Source organism: Cavia porcellus, unplaced genomic scaffold, assembly GCF_034190915.1.
Source record: "Cavia porcellus strain 051 isolate PalLab524CR breed Dunkin Hartley unplaced genomic scaffold, mCavPor4.1 scaffold_17, whole genome shotgun sequence".
Taxonomy (NCBI): domain Eukaryota; kingdom Metazoa; phylum Chordata; class Mammalia; order Rodentia; family Caviidae; genus Cavia; species Cavia porcellus.
In genome coordinates, this window is record NW_026947500.1 from 25,337,273 (window position 1) to 25,357,624 (window position 20,352).

Genomic DNA, 20,352 nt, shown 5'->3' on the forward strand with positions numbered 1-20,352 from the left:
CCAGCTCCTGCCACCAAGGCCATGGCTGTTTCCAACCTTAGTCCCAAAACTTAGCCATGGGCCTACCCAAGGGGATAAGCATCTCTTGAGCCAAAACAAGTTCTACTACGTGACCTAGGAGGATGATGACTTGAGATCCCTTAATTAGGCCAGTTTTATCTGACCCACAGGTGAGACTATGAGCCTGGAAGGCCACTGGACCACTTGCGAAGACACCCAGGCAGCAGGAGCTGCAGAAGTCACCTCAGAACACTGGTTTACTCTAATGTTCCACACTATGCTTCTCAAATGCTCTCCAAGAAGCCATACATTCAACCTACTTCTGTCTCTAGGTAGCTGATGCCTGTCACTCTGGCCTGAGAGGGCACAGGAAATGGGACTACATGAGGGTTGGAAAACAGGGAAAAGTGACCAACACCAACCATGCCAGTCAGCTGAAGAAGGAGCTCTTCCAACAGGCCACCTCTTCATCTGGATTTATCCCCGCTCTGCAAAAGCAGCTGAGGAAACCAGCTCTGGAGTCAGGCTGTCTAGACTCAAGCTTCCGCTCCACCAGCTACATGACCTTGGGTATGTCGCTTAACTTTTATAGGCCTCATTTTCTCTGCCATAAACTGAAGATAATAATGGCACTGATTCCAAAAGGGTGTTGTGAGGATTCTATTAATTAAAGCATGCTGTGCCAGGTACAAAGTTAAGAGCTGAGCTGCCGTTACTGATCTCATTGGCGTTACAACCAGAAGCACAGGAGCAAGTCAGTAAAGCCAGCTGACCACGGCCAGTTCCTGGCCAGACCTCAAAGGATTTATTTATTTTTGGCGACCCTGGAGATTGAGACTGTGGTAGGCAAGCACTCCACCACTGAGCTGTATCCCTAGCTCTTTTTAAACTTTTATTTTGAAATAAGGCCTCGCTGGGTAGGCTAGGCTAGACTCCAACTTATGATTCTCCTGCCTCAGCCTTCCAAGATTGGAATTACAGACTTGTGCCACCCTGCCTGGGTGTAGCTTAATTAAGGACTCTAGAGTTTTAGAGGAAGGAGGGTTCTAGGAAACCACGTGGACCAGTCCTCTCAATTTAGAGATGAGGAAACTGAGTCAAGGGCAGCTTAAATGACTAGCTCTATGTCACAGAACTTCTCTGTGCTGGGCCAGCATTGAACCCAGAGTGACAAGGTCTTTCTAATACAGGGCTCCTGTTCTTTCTACAGATCTTTAAAAATTGGGATATAATTTTCATACCATGAAAACTACCCTCCTGAGGCACATATAGTTGGTGTTTTGTGTATTCACAAGGTCACACAACCATCATCACTGTCTTATTCCAGTATTTTAATCCTCTCCCCTCCAAAACCCAGAACTAATTGGCAGCTACTCCCAGGCATCCCTTCCCCCAGCCCCTGGTCATCTCCAGTTTGGTTCTGTCTGTGCCCTACAGCCTGTGTTATGGAGCTCTGTCCCACCTTCTGGATCCAGCAGCTTGGTTAGGCCCAGCTCCTTTTCAGCCAGATTGAAAGCATTCTGCAGATTGTAATGTGCATTACACTTCTTCAAGGACTCAAAATCCAACAAGTCTGGCCTGGGGTAGAAGGGTGGGAGACAGACACACATGAGATCCTAAAGAGGAAAAGTCAGCTCACTCCCATCTTTACCCCTAAGTCTCTGATTCAATTTTATCTGGAAGAGAGCACTCCAGACCCATTCTGTACCACCCTGTGGTTCTCATTACAAGTTCCTTGTGTGGCACCCCCACCTCCATTTCAATTCCTTTTATAGTTGTGATATTGCTTATCTCATCTCTTGGTATGTGTGTGTGTGTCTGTGTGTATATACATGCCCTGGTCATCAGCCTATGTACTCGCTATCCCTGCCTGCTCACCGGTGTTTGTGCACAATAGCATTGAAGGCCAAGCCATCTCTCCAGCTAGTGGTGAAGTTGTGCACGTTGACATTGGGATATCTGTAAATGGAGACCCAGAAAAGTGGTGAGTGGGATCCAGCCCTCGTCTGGAACAAAAAGACAGTCCTCAGGTCGAGATCCTGGAGCCCACCCTTCCCATACTGTGCAGCCTGGGAGTGGCCCCCTCTAGCCAGGGCCTTCTCACCCTGCAGTCTTCATCTGGCACCAGAGCAGCAGGGCGTCCTTGGCTGACTTCTTTTCTTTGTTGTCTTCCGTCTCCACACTGATGTCTTGGATCTAAGAAGAAAGCAAGCAGGGCCCTCACTCCCTGGTCAGAGACTCTTGATGTTATCAGAGACACTCAGAGAAATGACAAGAAAGGGCACTTTAGATCGCTGCCATACAGTGAATGGCCCATAACCTGAGTGACAGTGAGTGAAGATACCTGGAATCGAAGGATGATGGTCCACACTAACCCAAGGGTCAGACGGTGGTTCCCGTCCACAATGTCATGGGAGCCCATGTTTTCCAAGTGTACTTTTTGCTCCTTTAGGAACTGCAGTGCTTTATCCACATTTTCCAGGCAGTGGATCCGCATGCGGCCCTTCGTGGGTTTTGGCTGATAAAGAACAGAGGATATGATGTTGAGGGACCAAGTCTCCTCCTTTTTTCACCCAGGCTTCCCAGTGCCCTACTGTGTCGCAAGATCTCCCTCAGGAACACAGGGACAACCTCAAGGCCAGCCCAAAGGTCACAGAGCTGAAGCTGAGGTTACAGATGCAGCTTGGGCAGATTAAGATTCCCAAGGGAATTAATTGCACCCAGAGTAGGTGGGAAAGAAATGTTTTCAATGGGGCCACTGTTTCTGTCTCCATGTAATCCATGCAGCAAAGCCTCCCAGAATGAGACCATCCTCTGGGCAGAGAAGGCTACCAAGCTCCGCTCTGCCCTGTCAGTCTTTTCCCTGCGACATCTCCCCTTGGTCAGTTTCTGAGGCTCCCTTCCTGGTGCCCCCATGACGGCAGCTCACCAGCATCTCTCCTGAGAGCACCTCCAACAGCCGCAGCAGGTTGCGCCCATCCCGGAGGTCGCTGTATAAGTCCCCCACTCGGCACGTCACCCGGGCCAGATGGGAGTTCACCCACTTGGTGAAGGTTTTCTTCTGTACTGCTTCTCGCTCATCTGTGGTAGCAACGTGGGGTCATTTCCGTCCTTCAAGTACAGAATGCCTACTTCTCAACACCAGTTAGGGTGTGTGTGTGTGTATGTATGTGTGTGTGTGTGTGAGAGGAGAAGAAAGTTCTGGGGGGGAGGAGAGGTAGGAAGATGGCTGTGAGGGAAACCAAGAACGTAAACGGATGGAAAATGAAGAAACTGGAATGAGCTGATAAGCAAAGAAAAGAACAAAAAAAAGGAGAGACAGAAAACAGGTTTTCAGAAGGACGAATGAGAAAAACTGTCCAAGGAGGGGCTGGAACTGAACACCATTATGTAACAAGTACGAAACCTAAGTAGGTTTATTCCATCCATCACAGCCTCGGTTTTTTCTTCTGTAAAATGGGCACATTATTTTCCACTTCAACAGGTCATTGTGAAAATTAAATGGGATCCTGGACATGAGACACCTAGTCAGTGCCTGGTATAACATGGTTTCGACTGAGTTGCTATGGAAAGGCCTCTTCCCATCCTCTTTCAACTGTGGACAAAGGGTTGGGTGTGGCGTGAAATTATGGCAGCGGCTCTTCCAAGCAATCATCAAGAAGACTTAACAGTGGAGAGGCAAAGTCCTCTGAGTCAGTTCGCTGTCCTCAGGTTGTACCCAGAAAGAATGAGTTACTCTACCTCTGGGAAGGGTCACTCAGTTAAGCTGCAGGGAATCCAGTCCCAGGACACCAACATCCCCAGACTAAACACAGAAACAAGATTTTTCAAGTTGGGAGATTCAAGGAACCAAGCTGGAAGGCAGGCAGAGTCAGGGGCCAATTTAGGAAAAGATAGGAAAAGCCCAGCTGCCTATTTCCCAGGGGTAGCCCTGGAGGGGGGCATGCTGTTAAGTTGCACCGAAAAATAAAGATGAAAACCCGTGTGACTGGAAAAGCAAAGGAAAAGGCTCAGGCAACGGGAAGTTGCTCTGGTGACAACTCAGAAAGCCCAGCACGGGTACCCAACCCAAGTAGCCCGGCATGAAGAGTCACTTTTGTTTCCAGCTCAGTACCAGTATCTCAGAAACTCCCTTAATCTCACATTCCTGGGCACCTCGCCCGTTAAGAAGCAGCACGCCCATGTCCGGTCCTGTCTTTCTCATCCCCATGCTTGTAACACATCTGGGGTTCTGGTGACTCGATGGATGTTCTAGCACCTGTGGAATAGGCTGGCCCTCGTCTCCTTTTAGAGTCCACAGGCCCTGCCTGAGCTGGACATGGCTTGTGTCATCAGGAGGACTGTCCTGCTACCAGGCACACTGGAGCGAGGCCACACTGGCACATAGAATAAAGGGGAAGATGTGCAAATAGGGGTAGCTGGAAAAATGCGTAAAGCGAGGCACCAGGATGTAACGTCGGAAGACATGCACAGTATGCGCGCACGCGCACCCCACGTAGAGAGCAGGAAACTCAGTGACTGCCCGAAATATATTTAAATATTCATAGCAGGAGGGACACGCCTGTTCAGACGTGTATCTGACCTGTGCGCTCAGACTTCTCCTTTGCATGTTGTCCTTATTTTCCACACACGCCCCCTCACACACCTGCAGACACCCAGTGAGAAGCCCAAGGAAAGAGACACACTTGGGTCGCAGCTCCTGGCCCCTGACTTGGTCTCCCCTCACCAGATGAGCACTGTTAAACCCCACAGCGAGCCACGGATGAGGCTGCTAGGAGCTGCCGTGGGCCCACAAGATCCCAACATCCTCATGACCTTTGTACCCAGCGGGTTACCTCAAGGTCACACCCTCTCTCAGTGTCCCCAACTGTGAATCCAAACCTTTCCGGATTCCAACCACATCCCTACATTTTCCGGCCACTTGTAACAATTCCCTGGAAGTCCCCATCACAGTGTCTCACAACACAAATCTCACAAAGCTCTGGGTCACAGAGAGCGTTCAATTCTGGCTTCTGGGCCCTGGCAGCCCCTCCTGGTGAGGCCCCTCTGCAGGCACTTCGGGTTCCCCTGGCTGGGGACTCACCTTGAAGCTGTTTGAAGCGTCCCTCCAGCACGCTGGCATACTGCGCAGGGTTGATGAAGGCAGCCGGCGAGAGCAGGAGGCCCCCAGGGTTCTGAGATCCTTCCACCGCCTCATAGTAAAACTCACTGGCCCCATTCAGGCCGTTCCCATGCACCCTGCCCACTCCGTTCCCACTCATGGTGCCTGCTGTCTCCTACACAGCCCAAGGCCCACAGCCCATGCTCCCCGGAGCCAGGCAGGGCAGCAAGTGTCTGTCCCTCCCCAGAGCCTGTGCTAAGGGTCCCAAGAGACTGCAGTCTTGCCCGGTGCTGGAATTCAAGGATGCTGGGTTTCAAGGAGTGGGAAAAAAAGTTATAGGATGTCTGAGCTCCCGGAACAAGTGAACAGGAGCACACCTATCCCCGGCGAGAGAGGAGGCAGCTCCAGACAAACAGGTCGGACAGTGGCGGGGGAGGGGCGGGAGGCTCAGGAGGCGGAGCCGGGCTGGGGCAGGGCCAGGCCCTGTGGGGGCGGAGGAGGGAACTGCCAGCCCCGGGAGACCTGCCCATCAGGTCCCAGGTTGCCCAAGCCTACTGGAGACCCACAAAACGAGCCCCCAAAGCCAACTCCTTCCTGAAGGCCTGCGTACTGGCAAAGAGGCCCCTCTCTAGGCGACTCTGGGCAGTCCCGCTCCAGGACACAAGCTTTGATCTGGACTCAGAGGGCAAAGAAAGAGAAACCTGGAAACGAGATGATCCTGGAACAGGCGCAGCTAAGCGCTGGGCAAGGTTTTTACTTTTGTTGTTTTGTCTGGGGAGTAGGTATTGTTACTTCCTCTCCACTTGTTAGCATCACTGCTGGGGCCAGCCCCTTCCCTGCCGGCACCCCTGCCCTCAGGTCCATCCCACTGCTGCTCAGGTCCACCAGATTCTCCTCCTGCCTCTCCCTGGGCTTCGGCTTTTGTCACGTGCACTTCCTCCTCCCGCATCTTGATTCATTTAGTATTTATTTGCCAGGCAAAGCTCATACGCAGATGCTTAGTGGTGCAGACAAACACCTCACAAGAGCCCCAAGAGGCACACGTGTGTGCACAGACACACAACAGTCCTGGGTGGCACAGGTCTTGTGTGCAGAGATGTTGTGACAGTATTGGGTGGCATGTGGCATGAGTACAGGCACAGCAACAGTGCAGGGTGGCGCATATCACACAGAAGACCATGACAAGACTGGTTGGCATGTGTCCTGTGCACAGACACAGTGACAGGGCTGGGTGGTGCAGGCTGTGTGCAGATAGCTTAACAGTTCTAAAGGATACAAAATCTAAAACCTGGAAGGAACCCCGGAAACTCTCTCAAAAAGGTGACATTCTCCACATCCCACGGTCTTCTGTCTTCTGATAGCTGTAGAAGCACTGATGAGAGTATGTCACCAGCCATCCTGACGACCCAACCAAAAGGACTGGGAAGCCCAGGAAAAAAAATGACTTAGGTTCTCCAGAAGCTACTGCCACAATCTGGGGTATCAGATTGATGTTGGGCTGGCTGGGAATTACGTGGGGAGCTTTTAAAAACTAATCAGTTCTGAGCGTATGTCCAAAGATTCTAATTCCCTATACCCAGGGAGGGGCTCGGGAACCTGTATTTGTACAAGTTGTTGCTGTGTAAAATGTGTGACCTAGGGGCCACTACCTTTCCAGTGGGACAGAAATCTCTTACATGATGGGGCTGGGTTACTGGCACGTCAGTGGCAATGATGAGGGTGGGATGGAGGAGGGAAGCCACACTGGGTGGGTGGCCTTGGGGTATGTGGGTGACTCAGCTCCACACCAGCCGCCGGTGGTGTCAGGTGGCAGCCACTCTTTTGTTGCCGTGACAACGCCTCCCCCTGCATGCAGGGAGGCAGTTGGACGGGTTTGTTTGTGCTTAGAGCAGAGCAGCCAAAGGGGAGAGCCCTTGGCCGCAGGGGAGGGCAGGGGCAGAGGTGGGCGGAAAGTGAAGTCAGAGCATGGGTGGCAGCCACCAGCCTCTGGCAGAGAGAACCTGCTTCGCGGAACAGAAACAGGTAGATGACCTACTGGGAGGAATAGGTGACAGGTGGAAGGCACAGGGTGGGAGGGTGCAGAGAGGAGAATGGGCTGGGAGGGAGAACAGGTGTGGGAGATGACATGGAAATCAAAGGAAGATGGGGAGGGGATGAAGGTGAGGGAGGAGGTAGGTGGGGACAAGTGACAGCGAGAGTGCAGAAGGATGAATGGGCATGACTCAGGGCCCAGGCTGGGAAGGGAAGCTGTCTGATTCCAGGGGTCAGCATAGCTGGTATCTCCAGGCGTGGGGAGGAGGGAAACTGGGGAAGGTTCTGCATTGCATGAGGTTTGTTCTTAAGGCTGGGTTGGGGGGATGTCCAGGGTTTTCAGGGTGCTCTAGGCCTCTCCCTGTGTCCAGTGGCTTAGAAAATTGTCTTTCCCTAAAAGAAAAGGACTGTGGCAACCACCTGCCCTGGTCTCCCAGCACCACCCCTGACCTCACCTGCCAGGGCCTTAATTCTGGACCTCTCAAAGAGGCGGGCGGAGCTGCTGTCATTGTCCCAGTCTGAGTCAGGCAGGTCCCAGCGGTTGTTGATGTCACTGTACTGGCCCTGGATCTCCAAGCTGTCGAAGTCTGTGGGTGACAGAGTGCTGCTCATGGTGGTGGGTGGCTTCCTGCTCCTGCAAGGAGACATGGCTGGTGAAGGGCACCTCCAGGTTGCCAAGCTTGCCACTCACCATAGCTTTCTATCTTCCTGTCCTAACTCTGCTCTGCTGTCCTTGTGGCCAGAACGGGTGCTTATTGTTTTTTGTTTTTGTTGTGCGTGTTCTTTGGGGGAGTATAGTGGAGATTGAATCTGGGGAGCTCTGAATTATATTCTCAGTGCTTCCCCCACTTAATTATTTTTTCTTGAGGCTGGGTTTTGCCGTGTAGTTCAGGCTGGCCTTGAACCCACTAGTGTCCAAGGCTGGCTTCAAACTTATGGCAATCCTCCTGCCTCAGCCTCCTGAGTACTGGGGTTAGAGGTGTATGCCACCGTGCTTGGCTCCCCCCTCACTTAATTTTTGAGGCAGTGTCTCCCTAAATTGCCCAGGTGATCTTGAATTTATCATCCTTGTGCCTCAGCCTTCCAAGTAGCTGGGATTACAGCCATGTGCCACTTTCAAGCATTTTTTTTTTTTTCAGCAGAAATCAGTCCCAGTGGGATAGAGGGAGCCTCTACGGAGAAGCAGAGAGACAGGAACGTGACAGGTGCATGCAGAGGGAGAGTGGCAGGAGAACAGCATTAGTGTCTAAGAGCACAAGGTGGCCAGGAAGGCCGTCAAGGGGCCCAGGCCAGAAAGGAACAGGGCAGAGCCAAAGACTCAAAGTGGTGATGGCTTCTGTATACTTCAGAACAGCAGCAGGTCCACCACCACGGTGATGTAGGCAGCAGCTGTGGGCCCCTTCGGGCAATAATGAGTAGAAACTGGAGTGATCTCATCCCCTGGTCCCATTTCTGTTCCGAGCCTGTTATATCCCGTAGGCAAATGAAGATAAAGAAACCCAGATTCTGCTCTGCAGCTAACACACAGCCACGACAGACTTACAGGAAGACTAATGCACAGATAGGCAAGTGTGGACAATGTGCCCAGGAGTCCCAAGGAGGACATAGTATGGTTCTGTCCCTTTTCACTTTTGAGCATGCCACGGAGAATAGGTGCTCGGTAAACCTCAGCTGTCTGTGCATCCCTGCTGTTTATGCACAGCACCTCCTCACAGCACTCTTTTGGGACCAGGTCCATGGTCAGCACCATTTCACAGATGAGAAAGTTGTGCCATGGGTTAATTCACTGGTTCAGGGTCAAGCAGTAAGCAGGAAGGAGCTGCAATAGCTTGTCTCTTCCTCCCTCCCTCCCTCCTGCTTTCCCTCTCTCTTCTCTCCCTCTCTTCCTTCCTACCTTCCGTCTTTCCTTCCTGTCTCTCTTCTTTCTTTTTTCTTGTACTGATGATGAAAATGAGAGGCACTCTACCTAGTCCTTTTTAATTTATTTTTGTTTTGAGACAGGGTTATGGTAAATAGCTAAATTGACCAGGCTGGCTTAGAATTTGATTCCCCTACCTCCCAAGTAACTAGGATTACAGGTCCGGCATCATTAGGTGGTGGTTGTTGTTATTGGTGTGTTTCAGTACTGGAGATTGAACCCAAGCCTTCGCACAGAGCTACAACATCCTCACCCTCTTTTAGTTTTTTGTATCTTGAGACAGGATTTCACTAAACCCCTAAACTGCCTGCTGCCTCAGCTTCCTGAATGCTGGGATTATAGACGTGTTCCACCATACTTAGTTCAGCGCTAGTTTTGTTGTTGTTATTGTTTTTTGAGACAGGGTCTCACTTTGTAGTTCAGGCTAGCCTTGAACTCAGTATGTAGCTCAGGTTGACTTCAAACTCATGGCAATCCTCCTACCTCAGCCTCCTAAATGCTAGGATTATAGGAATGTGCCACCATGCCCCGAAGCACTAGGGTTTTGAAGCAAAATTCCTTCTAATTTTTAATCACTGCCTCTGGCATAGAAAGCATTTTACATGTTCCCTGACCATCCTTGGAGCTCTTTAGCACTGCCCCTGAAGGATCAGCACCCACTACAGCCTAAAGTGCAGGCCAGGAAGTATGTACGATGTGTACTTCCCAGGACTATTTATGGACTTCACTTATGCAAACACACTGTGTCCTCAGAGCTAACAAATGAGCTTCAGATTAGCTGCTAGGGATTTTTAAAAAACTCATCCCGTCCAAAGTTCTTGTGTAGAATAGCACTGAGTGACCATTCAAAGAAATGGGGGTAGGGTTGTAACTTTACTCTGGGTTTTGAAACAAAATTCCTTCTGATTTTTAATCATTGCCCCGGAAGGATCAGCACCCATTGTAGCCTAAGGTGCAGGCCAGGAAGTATGCACCATGGATGCTTCAGAATCCCAGATTTTACATTTCTGGTTTTTCTAATATCTCTTGAATCTGTAGATGTTTCAATCCTACTTCCTTGGGGCCAGGGCTGTGAACTTGGTTGTCTCTGGTTCTGGGAAGTAGGGAGGTGAGGAGAATGTCTCATGTGGTTTGGGGAAAGGAGGGATGGAGGTGAGGCTTGAGTGGGGAGAATGGTGTGTTCCCACAGCTGCACAAAGGCAGAAGTTGGCCTCTATTATTAACTGGTTCCATGAAGCTGAACCTGACCCGCTTGAAGGGCAGGGTTGTCCACTCCTCCCCTTTCCCCATATACAGATTTCCCTGGAGTCACATTAATGAGGTATCAGGGAACTGATGTCTAAGGTTCCTAGATTTGGGCTTTTCATTCCCTGTAGTAGCGCTGATTTCCACCAGTCCCAGGACTCCTTTCCTATTACCTCCCTCCACTTCTGTAAATATTTATAAAAAAATAAATTCTGGGGCAGAGTTGAATTGCCCTGAGCAAACAGCACTGTGGGCAAGGCATGATCTAAAACTAGTGGCTCAATACCGTGGCTAATGAGAGAGTAGTCCTCCTTAGGTTTGCATTACCCTCTACCCTTCAGATTAAGGCTTCCGAATCAGGGGCCACTCTCATGCTTAGCTCTGGGAAGGGCATTTCTGGCACTCAATCCCTGCACAAACCTCTCCACAAAAACACCCACATCCTATGCCTCCTGACCACCAGTTTCTATGACCATTTTCCTTTTACCAGGGAGCCCAAGCTTACTAAAGCCAGCCCCAGGAGTGTGTTGTTTGGCCAACAGCTGCTTTAAAATAACTGATTTTGGATTTCTTTAGGTGAGGCTGTGTTTTCCATTTCTCTGCAGATCCCACCATTCCCTTTTGTTTCCTATGCAAACATGACTTACTCACATATTAATGGCATCTGTGGGTTCTTGAAGGTCTCTGAAGTTTTCAAACCCTGTCTTGGGTCTTTGTACTCCGCAAACAGAAGACAATTAAAAAGCCAACTGTGACATGGTCTCCAAACAACTGTGTCCCCAAGTCTCATACAGGCTGCACAGAACTCAAGCATGCCTCCTTTCAGGGATCCAACTTGGTCCTCCCAAGGAGCTACAAGGGTCCAGGCATGAAATCTAGATTTTCCAGGGAGATGTGGCTGGTAGGGTCTTTCAGTAGAATGCTAAATTTTGGGGAGAAAGCCTGGAGTTAGAACTTCTTCCTCCCCCAAATAAAAATTCTGACATTTAAATGCTCCTTTTACTGAAAGCACATATGTGCTTTGTGATCTGAGTTCCCAGAAATATTATGAGATAGAGAAGGAAAAGATGGCACTTGTGTCCTTATGTCACAGATCCCCATAGGGCTACCATGCTGCTATTCTAGGGAATTTATTTATTTATTTTGTCTTTTTTCTTTTTATCGGTACCAGGAATCGAACTCACGACTGCCTGCTTGCAAGACAGGCGCTTATGCCAGTGAGCTAAATCCCCAGCCCCTTAAGGGATTTATTTCTATAAATTTTGTGAGAACTTCTGGTATTCTACACCATGGCCGTATCTATGTGCCAGGAAAGTTTTGGTTTCCATGCATTTCACCTCTGCAATGACTTCATCCTCTTCCCCTGGGCTTTAGACAATATGTTTTCCATCTATGTCCCTAGTTGCTATCTCCAGATTCCTATAGATTTATGTTTGAGTCTCTTCTACCCAGATCTCCTGCTCTGGTTACTTTTTACTGAGTAGATAATTTCTCACCTATGACCTGAAGTTTCCATGCTCAGACTTCCTTAGTCTGTTAGTGAGTACCCCAGCCTCATGATCTCTGTGTCTCCCTACAATGGAGAGTCCTCAACTTTATTCTCTGGAGATTCCTGAACTCTGAAAACCATGGGATGCGAGTACAGCAGCTGATCCAGATTACAGCTTCACTAGTCCCTTATTCTTAGCTCCTGACCTGAAGACTGGACCCAAGTATCTTACTTCATTAGTGCCAGAATAATGTCACCTCCTGCCAGCTGTGGGCTTGGGGTCTTTTTTTTTTTTTTTTTTTTTTGGGCTTGGGGTCTTGCTGGAACCTATACACAAGCACCGCTGGTGACAGACTCTGCTCAGCCTCCTGCCAGTCCACAAGGGCCCACTGCCCCTCCCCCTTTGTCCCATTTTAGTTGGCATGTAAAGCAAGAAATCCTATCCCCAGGCTAGTGGCTGTCTGGTACCCTAATTCCACCTCTCATCCTGTCTTGCTTCTGATTCTTTACCTTCCTCACAAAGAGTTGATGATTGCTCTGTGCTCTGTACAGTGTTTCGCAAGCAGTGAACTGTACTTATCACATTGTTAGTTGCCTGTGTGTCTCTCTGCCCCTGTCACTTTTAACTCATTGAGGACAAGGGCTGGGCTTACTCCTTTTTTGTGTTGCTGGGCATGGCACAATGGATATTCAATAAAGAGACACAGAATGAAAGGAGCATCATTTTTTGGCCATTGAATTAATGTCTTTGTTAAGGGTGGAGGAAAGAATAAAAGCTGAAAGAATGAAGATGCCATTGCAAAAGATCTACTCCTCAGCTGGAGTACCTTTAGGTTAATCCCTATAGTGCAGGAATTCTCAAGCTTGCATGACTCATGATTACCTGGAGTGGAAGGAAGATTATGAGCTCTGACCCCAGAGTTTCTGGTTCAGCAGTTCTGGCATAGGATCTGGGAATTTACATTTCTAACCCATTTGGGGTATGGGGAGCACACTTTGAGGGCCATTGGTGTCCACAGATGACAAACAGCCCGGATTGGTTGGAAGAGCTAAGAGGACTGAGAAGACAAGCGTTTCAGGAGTAGGATACTGGGTAGCCTGTAGGTGTCAGGCCCTATCCCATGCTAAACTCAAATATAACCTCCCCTATAGTGTCCTAGGGGATGGGACATGAAAATGAAGATAAGGAGGCTCTACAGATAATGAAAGAGAGATGTTGCCCTGACACAGCGAATCACAATGGAAGGAGGACAGGGCTGGATCAGCCAGGGAAGGATGAATAAATGACAACAGGATGAATAATAGATTAGAAGAGATGGGGACTTTGGCAAAGTAAAAATTTTATTTGACTCCAAAGTATAAATGAGTAGACTGGCAGAGTGAGGAAAAAAAAAAAAAAAAAAAAACGAAGTCACAGATAATAAACCCAGGACTGCTGGAAGAAGTCAAGAAAAAGATGCTCCCAGGGCAGAGAAAAGGAGAAAAGTGGAAAAAGCCCAAAGCCCAACCCTTTCCCCAGGCCATGTGCCTGATAAGCCTGAGGAACTCTGTCAGAGGAATTTAGGAACAGGGCTGGGGGGGTGGTGGTGGTGTGGTAATTCTCTTTTAGAATCCTGCACTTAGGACAGAATTATTCAGGCTCATTTTCATTCCCTACCCCCCTCCCTTCCTCAATTCTGGGCTTGCATCAGTGTTTCTAAGGAGCAAATCTAAGCTCCATTTTAGGTCTTTTTTCTTAAATTCTTTGCTCTTCTGAATATGCCAATAGCTTGCCCCAAACCTCAAACTAAGATACCTACTTGGAACTCACTCTGGCCACTTCACCTTTGAAAAAAACTGATTTGTGGATACCCTGACCATGCTTGAAACTACCAGACTGCTGAGAAACAACCCACAAACACAGCATGTAGCAGGTTAGGACAGGGTCAAGCCTGCATCTCTGCATTGACAAGCGTGCAATGTCATGAGGTTAATGGGTAAAGTCAATCCGAACCAGAGTGGCTGATGGTTATGGGCTGGAACAGGAGGTGTAACTGTCAGCCAGGAGGCCTTGCTGGGTAGATGCGTGCGCGGTAGTTAAATGTCCTGGCCTCTGAAACACCTTTCACGATGCTTTCCAGCACCTGGGGCTTCATTCTCCACTCTGTCAGAGCTATGATTACCACCGCCAACTGTGTCCCTCTCTCCTACGCACTGCGAGGGAGTCTAAAGGAGCGGATGGAGCTCGCTACCAAAGAGGCAAGGAGGAGCCCACGCGGCTCAACAAGCCCCCAGCAGGCTGTGGAGAATGGGAGCCAGGCGCTCGCAGACTCTGGGCAGAGCCGGCCAAGCGCAGCCCCAGTGCAGGGACCGGCATCTGCCAGCGAGCTGGAGGAGCCTCAGCGACGCAGACAGCCGGCGCTGTCATGCACGCTCAGAGCCCATCCGGCCCGGTCCATCAACGCATCTGTCAACCCCAACTCTTCCAGACTCTTCTTTCCGATCCAGAAAGGTCCGCGTGCCCCAAGCCTCGACCCCCACAGCCCTCACACTGGTACCTGGGTAGCTGGCACACACTGTATCCTGTCCCTGGCACTCCGGGGAAGGGAGGGCCAGGAGCGCACCCTACCACCTGGGCTCCCGGATCCGACCCCGACCCCGCTGTCCGCACGCGGTTGCACAAAGCGCGCAGCCTCGCTGGCCCGGACAAAGCGGGCCCGGGCGCCCGCACCTACCTGGGTGGCAGGCGGGAGCACGGCAGGCGGGGGCGCACCGGTCGTCACCGCGCCCGCAGCCCGGCCGCTAGCGGTGGAGGCGGGCGGCGTCGGTGGGCGGCGGTGCGGCCGCGGGGCGCACGGTGGGCGGCGGGCGGGCACTGTCACGGGGTGCGAGCCGCGCGGGGGGCGCGCGGGGCCGCGGGCAGCGGGGCGCGTGGCGGCGGTGCGCGGGCGCGAGCGGCGGGACTGCGGCGCCGCGGAAGGAGGACAATAGCCTCCCCCTGCCGCAGGCCGCCGGCTCCCGCGGGAGGCCCGGGACCATCTGGAGCCCGCGGCCCCGCGGGGCTCGGGGCGGGGCCCGAGTCACCCCCTCCCCGCCCGGCGCCATGGCAACCGCGGCCCCTTTCGGTCCTCCCCAGGCTCTCCGGCCCGGGTCGCTGACCTTCCCCAGAGCAAACGGCGGCAGCTCGGCTGCCGGCTCCCGACCCCCACCGCACTCTGTGTGGGTGTCCTTCTTAACCTGCGCCTTCCGGTCCTCGCTCCCCCGCGTCACCCCTCGGCCACTTGGCTACCCCGTATCCCCCACAGCTTAGCGCCCGAGGTCTCTGCAGTTTGGACACCTTTCTCAGCCCCTATTACCTATTGGTACCAAATCTGTATCCCCGAGCCGCGCAAGCCTCCTTTTCAATGAATGATACTCACCGGCGGCGGGGTGGTTTCCGAGATTCGACCTCTGTTTCCCTTGTCAGATTTTCTTCTTTGGGCACCTCCAGGCCATCTCCCTTAAGCGTTTCTCTCTGCCGTAACCCCCTTCTCTCTTCCTCCTTCAGGCAGGCAGGCTGGCCGGCTGTCCAAAAGCATCTCCATGGTGCTCGTGGAGATTCGCCTTCTCACAAATCAGATTCTCTGAACAGTCATCACGGCAGCTCCTGAGCTCCTCTCATTTATCAACCAGGAGAATTCTGGCCTAGTCACTGTCTTAAGGGGAATGGGGGCGGGGGTGGACATTTCTAGGCCCGGCAGAGGCTGGGTTTCTTCTTAGTTTATTAGGGGTCGAGTGGTCCAGGATCTAAGGTCATTAACCAAGGTGAACTGCTATCTGCTTAGGAGAGGAAAGAATTATGCCCAAAGGATAACACATGCACAGGGTGGGTGCTAGTGGTGGGTGCTAAGAAGTGCATGATGTCATGTGACACTCCCACCCCCTCTCCAGCTCTGAAGTAGGTACTGTTCTCCCAGGCTAGAAAACTAAACTAAGCTCAGAGATGAACTGGTAATTAACAGGGTGGGCTTTGTACAGAGCCAGTAGGTTGTGTCCTACCTCAGTAAGAGGTGGCTCATTTCTTCCTGGGAAATGCCTGAAATAACCAAATAAGGGCAACTCAAAGAATGGGCTTTTAGTGAATTATTGGGCTCAAGGTTTCTTCTTTTTGAGTTTGTTTTGTCTTGAGATGGTGGGGAGGTTCTCTGTGTTCTCAAGTTGGCCTCCGACTGCCCCAGTCTCAAGAGGAGGTAAGATTATAGGTGCTCACAAGTATATCACCAGCAGGATTTAAGGATTTATAATGACCTCACGAGTGAATGAATTTTAGGATTTTATTTCTTTCTGAAAAGGGGGGCATACTGTTACAAGTAAAAACAACTGAACTACTTTGCAGGTATGATTTTGACAAAGTGAAACTTGCGTTAAATGCGCTTGAAATATTTTCAAGGTACAATATGCTGCTATCACCCTTAACTAGCTGCATCATTAACCAGTTAGCCTTGGTTTTCCTAATCTATAAAATGTGTTGGAAGTGGACTGGTACTAAAAGAATATCCTGAAGTGATTCTGCCACTAAACTGGAACTCAGTTTTCTGGGGTACACTTTACTCAGATGTAATTCAGGCTATTTATGATTTTTTTTAACTGTCACTTGGTCTTTCAGGTAGTGAACTAAAAAACCAATGGCATAAACTGGCACTGTCCTCAGAAGTAAGAGTGAATATGTGTTGGAAGATTTAGGAAGAAGAAAGCCAAGGTGTGCATACGAAGCATTAAGGAGACTGTTAGGGACATAAAAGTTGATGGGGTGACAATTGGCTGACCTGTAAAAGGAAATGGAACTTCCACATTGCTGCTGCCATTCTGGCTTGGGGAACACCGGGGTCTCACCTACAGCCTATTAAACTGTGACCCAGTTAGAAGTCAAGGATAATAGGTCTTATTATTAGCATAATAATAGCTTTTGTAGGGTCATTTCCCACTTTCAGTCTTTCATAACCCTTCAAAAAGCCTTGTAGACTTAGCATTCTAATTTGCTCCTCATTTTATTGATGAACAAGCTGATACCCAAGATACCTAAGTTCACAGGATTAGTTCATCACAGTCCTCTGATTCCTAATATGTTCAGAAAGGGAGTACACCAGAGTGAGTAAAAGCATGCTGGAGTCAGGCTTTGCGGATTTACAACATAGTTTTGCCACTTACTCATTGTGTGACCTTGGACACATATCCCCTTCCTGGGATTCAGTTTCTTCACCCATAAAATATGGGGATCAAAGAAGTTATTGCTGGGATAATACTAAATAGTTTCTGGTCCATAGTAAGTACTCGATGAGTGTCAGGTATTAAAAAAAATTACTTTATCATACTGTTTCCCAATTTGGAAAGAAAGCCTGCTCAATAAAGAGAATACTGAGATAGCTTATTTTGGCTCTGCCACTGGGTTGCTTTGGAAACTTGTTATTTTGCTCTGTAGTGAATCAGTCAGTATCATCAATGATGAAGAAAATGTCTGCTTCCCTTTTGTGTGAGTTGCAAAAATGAAGAAAATGCTTTCCACCAAGTATGCCGAACTGCTCAGAGAATCCAGATTTGCTGCTTAAAATACCAAGATTCATGGAAAGGTCTTGACTGCTGCCACCGAATATGCTGATTGTAGGTGAATTCTCAGCTCTTGCTTTTGTATCGTGAAAGGGATGTCCTCCTTCTATCTGAGACTGATGCTTCTGGTTCCCATTCTAAGTCTCATCCCCTCTCACAACCTCACAAACCTCACTCCTGGTGAACTTTCCCTGCTGGCTCCTTCCCTTTAAACTATTTCAACATGCTTAAGTACGTGCTAGTTTAAAAAGTAAGAAACCCTGATGCCCTGCATGTCTGCAGTCTTCTTGAGTCATTTGCTTTCATTACCTCTACTTTTCTTGTTTGCCCATTCATTCAAAGATGATATGGATTATTAGGTGTCAGGCATTGGGGATATTTGGTGTCAGGCATTGTCAGGATCTGAGGATATAAGGATGAGGATAATGAACACTGTCTCTGTCCTCTTGAAGGATGCTCTGGCAGAGGTCACAACATTAATAAAATAACCCTCTTAGCTGTATAATCACAAAGTATGTGTGTTATGAATGAAAAGTTCAGGGTGCTATGAGATAATTTCACCTTGGTTAGGGAGTAAGGAGGGAAACTTTCTCCTGATCATTGGAGTTGAGTTCTGAAACTATGAGAAGCATTAACCAGAGAATGAGGAATAATAATATCAGTTACTAACATTAATTTGGGACTATATTTTTAGCACTTTGCACTTACCACTTTATTTAATTCTTACAACTTGGGAGAGGCAGGTACTAAGCCTGTTTCACTAGTTAGGACATCATGACATAGATTGAATACAACCCAATGCCATTAAACGTGGGAAGGGTAGAGTTAGATTTTGTATGTGCGTGTGCACACACTGAGTACTGAACCCAGGGCCTTGTGCATATTTGGCAAACGCTGAACTACATTACACGTGTGTAGAGCTAAAATTTTAACCCAATCTGACACTTGAATCCATAATATTAGCCACAGAATATGTGGATACCAGGCCTGATGCTGCAGGAAGGATAGCACATGTAAGAAATGAAGGGCCCATGCAAAGAAAAAACAAAGGCTAAGAAAGAATATGCAGTGAATCGTAGCTGGAGTGCTAGATCATGCAGCCCTTTATATTTTTGCCCAGAGAGACCATTAAAAGATTAAAGCAAGGAAATGAAATGGTTGGTTTTGTGTTTTGAAAAGGTTACTGTAGCTGCCTGTGAGGACTTGATGAAGGGGCTTTACAGATGGAAGCAAGGAAGCAATGAGGAGGCTACCAGTGAAGTTCAGGTGAGACAGAAGTTGGTAGCTGGGACTTAGGTGCTTGCGAGACAGAAGCGCATAGGAAGGAAAAATTAAGAAGTGGCATAAAGTATATATGGGAGTGGATTGTGGAACTGGAAGAATGGAGGTGCCATTCATTCAGATAATGAATACTGCAGTGTGATTAGGTTTGGGTGGGGAGACTGTTGGTTTTGGAATCTGAATTTGATGTATCTTTGAACCAATCAAATGGATACGATGAGTGGTCAAATGCATATAGATATGGATTTCAAAGGCCAGGAGTCTTAACCTAAGAGAAGACATCAGTGTAGAGACAGGTGATGACTGAAGGTGATGGATGAGCACTGATGCAATTGACTTCAACACAATGCATCTTCCACTCCTCTAAAGCTGCTTTCAACAAGTTTGTCAATAATCCTATTGATAATCTAGTTGTTATTTCTGATTGTTATCTTCCTGTTGTTCCTGGCAGCAACTGGCTTCGATTATGCCCTGCTTTTGTAAATTCTCTTCTTTTGGTTTGGATTACCACTGTCTCTCGGGTTTCCCTCAACTCCTGTGGTCCACACTTTGTGTCTTTTGTTGGCTTCTTATCTGCTTGTCGTTTAATTTCGTTGCATTTGGTGTTGGTGGTGGCTATTGCTCTGTTTAGGACTCTTTTTATTCTATGCGCCCTTCTTTGGCCATTTTATTTATTTATTTGTCCAGGGATTGAACTCATAACCTCATACTTATCACGCTAGTGCTTGAGCTGCAGAACTAAATCCCCAGCTCTTTGACCATTTTATTCACTGAGCAGCTTGAATGGCCTCTCTACATCAGTCTGACAATCATTCTTTGGCAGAAAACCCTTCAGTGGCTGCCCATTGACCTTGGGATAAGTTGGAAGTTCTTAACAAAATTTACTTCTTCTTTTTTTTTTTTTTTTGTTTTAAGGCTATTCAAGTGAAGCAGTGGGAGTGGAGAAGGAATAAAGAAATCTGTAACTGGTTGTGATCAATTAGTTGTAAACATCACTGCACTCGGACCAGCCAAAGTTTACTTATTCTACACCCTGCATATTTCTCTGTCCTCATCTTACTGCTCCTCCTTAGGTACTCTGTGTCCTAGCCAGAAGGACCCTCTTGGGCTTTTCTCAGTTGTGGGATTTTGGACATACTACTCCTGGCTAGAATCGCTCTTTCTCATCCATTCACCCAGTGGTTACTTATTCTTTAGGTCTCACTTTAAATGTCCCTTCCTTTGGAAAATCTTCCTTGGACTCCTGGTCTGGGATTGGCTTTCTGACAGCATTCCTGTCTTAGTTACTTTTCTCTCATTTTGATGGTGGTACCATGAAATAACATAATCTTGGAAATTATAGTGGATAACAGCAGCCAAATTTTGAACTCATGGAGGGGGGCACTGTTGGTGGGGAAGCTCGGACAGTCCCCAGAGGTGGCTATGATCTGTGGTAGAAGGGGTGGGTGTGACAGTGGATGATTTAAATGTGGCAAAAGAGGGCTGGGTTTTTTTTTGTTTTTTTTGATACTGGGAATCAAACTCACAACCTCGCGTTTACCAGGCAGGTGCGTATACCACCAAGCTAAATCCCCAGCCGTAGGGTTATGGTTCTTAGCAGGAGATAGAGCAAGGAATTTTCAGGCAAGCTGCAGGCTACTTTGAGACACCATCCAAGATGTATTAGAGGAATTGTAAAACTCTGCCACAAAAGGAACAACCATCCATAGTCAGGAAAGTCATTGC

The 20,352-nt window shown here is 48.9% G+C and overlaps 1 protein-coding gene across 7 annotated transcripts in view; it reads right to left on the reverse strand.

Moving 5' to 3' along the window:
• Sptbn2 (spectrin beta, non-erythrocytic 2) overlaps nt 1-15,676 on the reverse strand; it is a 40,222-nt gene extending 24,546 nt beyond the window's left edge. For 2 of the 7 annotated variants that reach the window (XM_023564411.2, XM_023564409.2), the window contains exons 1-6: nt 7,588-7,782; nt 2,930-3,081; nt 2,345-2,518; nt 2,105-2,196; nt 1,879-1,959; nt 1,463-1,578 (exon numbers count right to left, since the gene is read on the reverse strand). In XM_023564411.2, coding sequence (XP_023420179.1) covers nt 1,463-1,578; nt 1,879-1,959; nt 2,105-2,196; nt 2,345-2,518; nt 2,930-3,081; nt 7,588-7,780 — 808 coding nt within the window. In that variant the 5' untranslated portion in view covers nt 7,781-7,782. Of the gene's footprint in view, nt 1-1,462; nt 1,579-1,878; nt 1,960-2,104; nt 2,197-2,344; nt 2,519-2,929; nt 3,082-5,083; nt 5,445-7,587; nt 7,783-10,946; nt 11,218-14,498; nt 14,633-15,182 lie in introns of those variants that run through there. The other 5 variants (XM_013150798.3, XM_013150800.3, XM_063227580.1 and 2 more) reach the window with 5 other exon arrangements.
• Nucleotides 15,677-20,352: the final 4,676 nt, after the last annotated feature.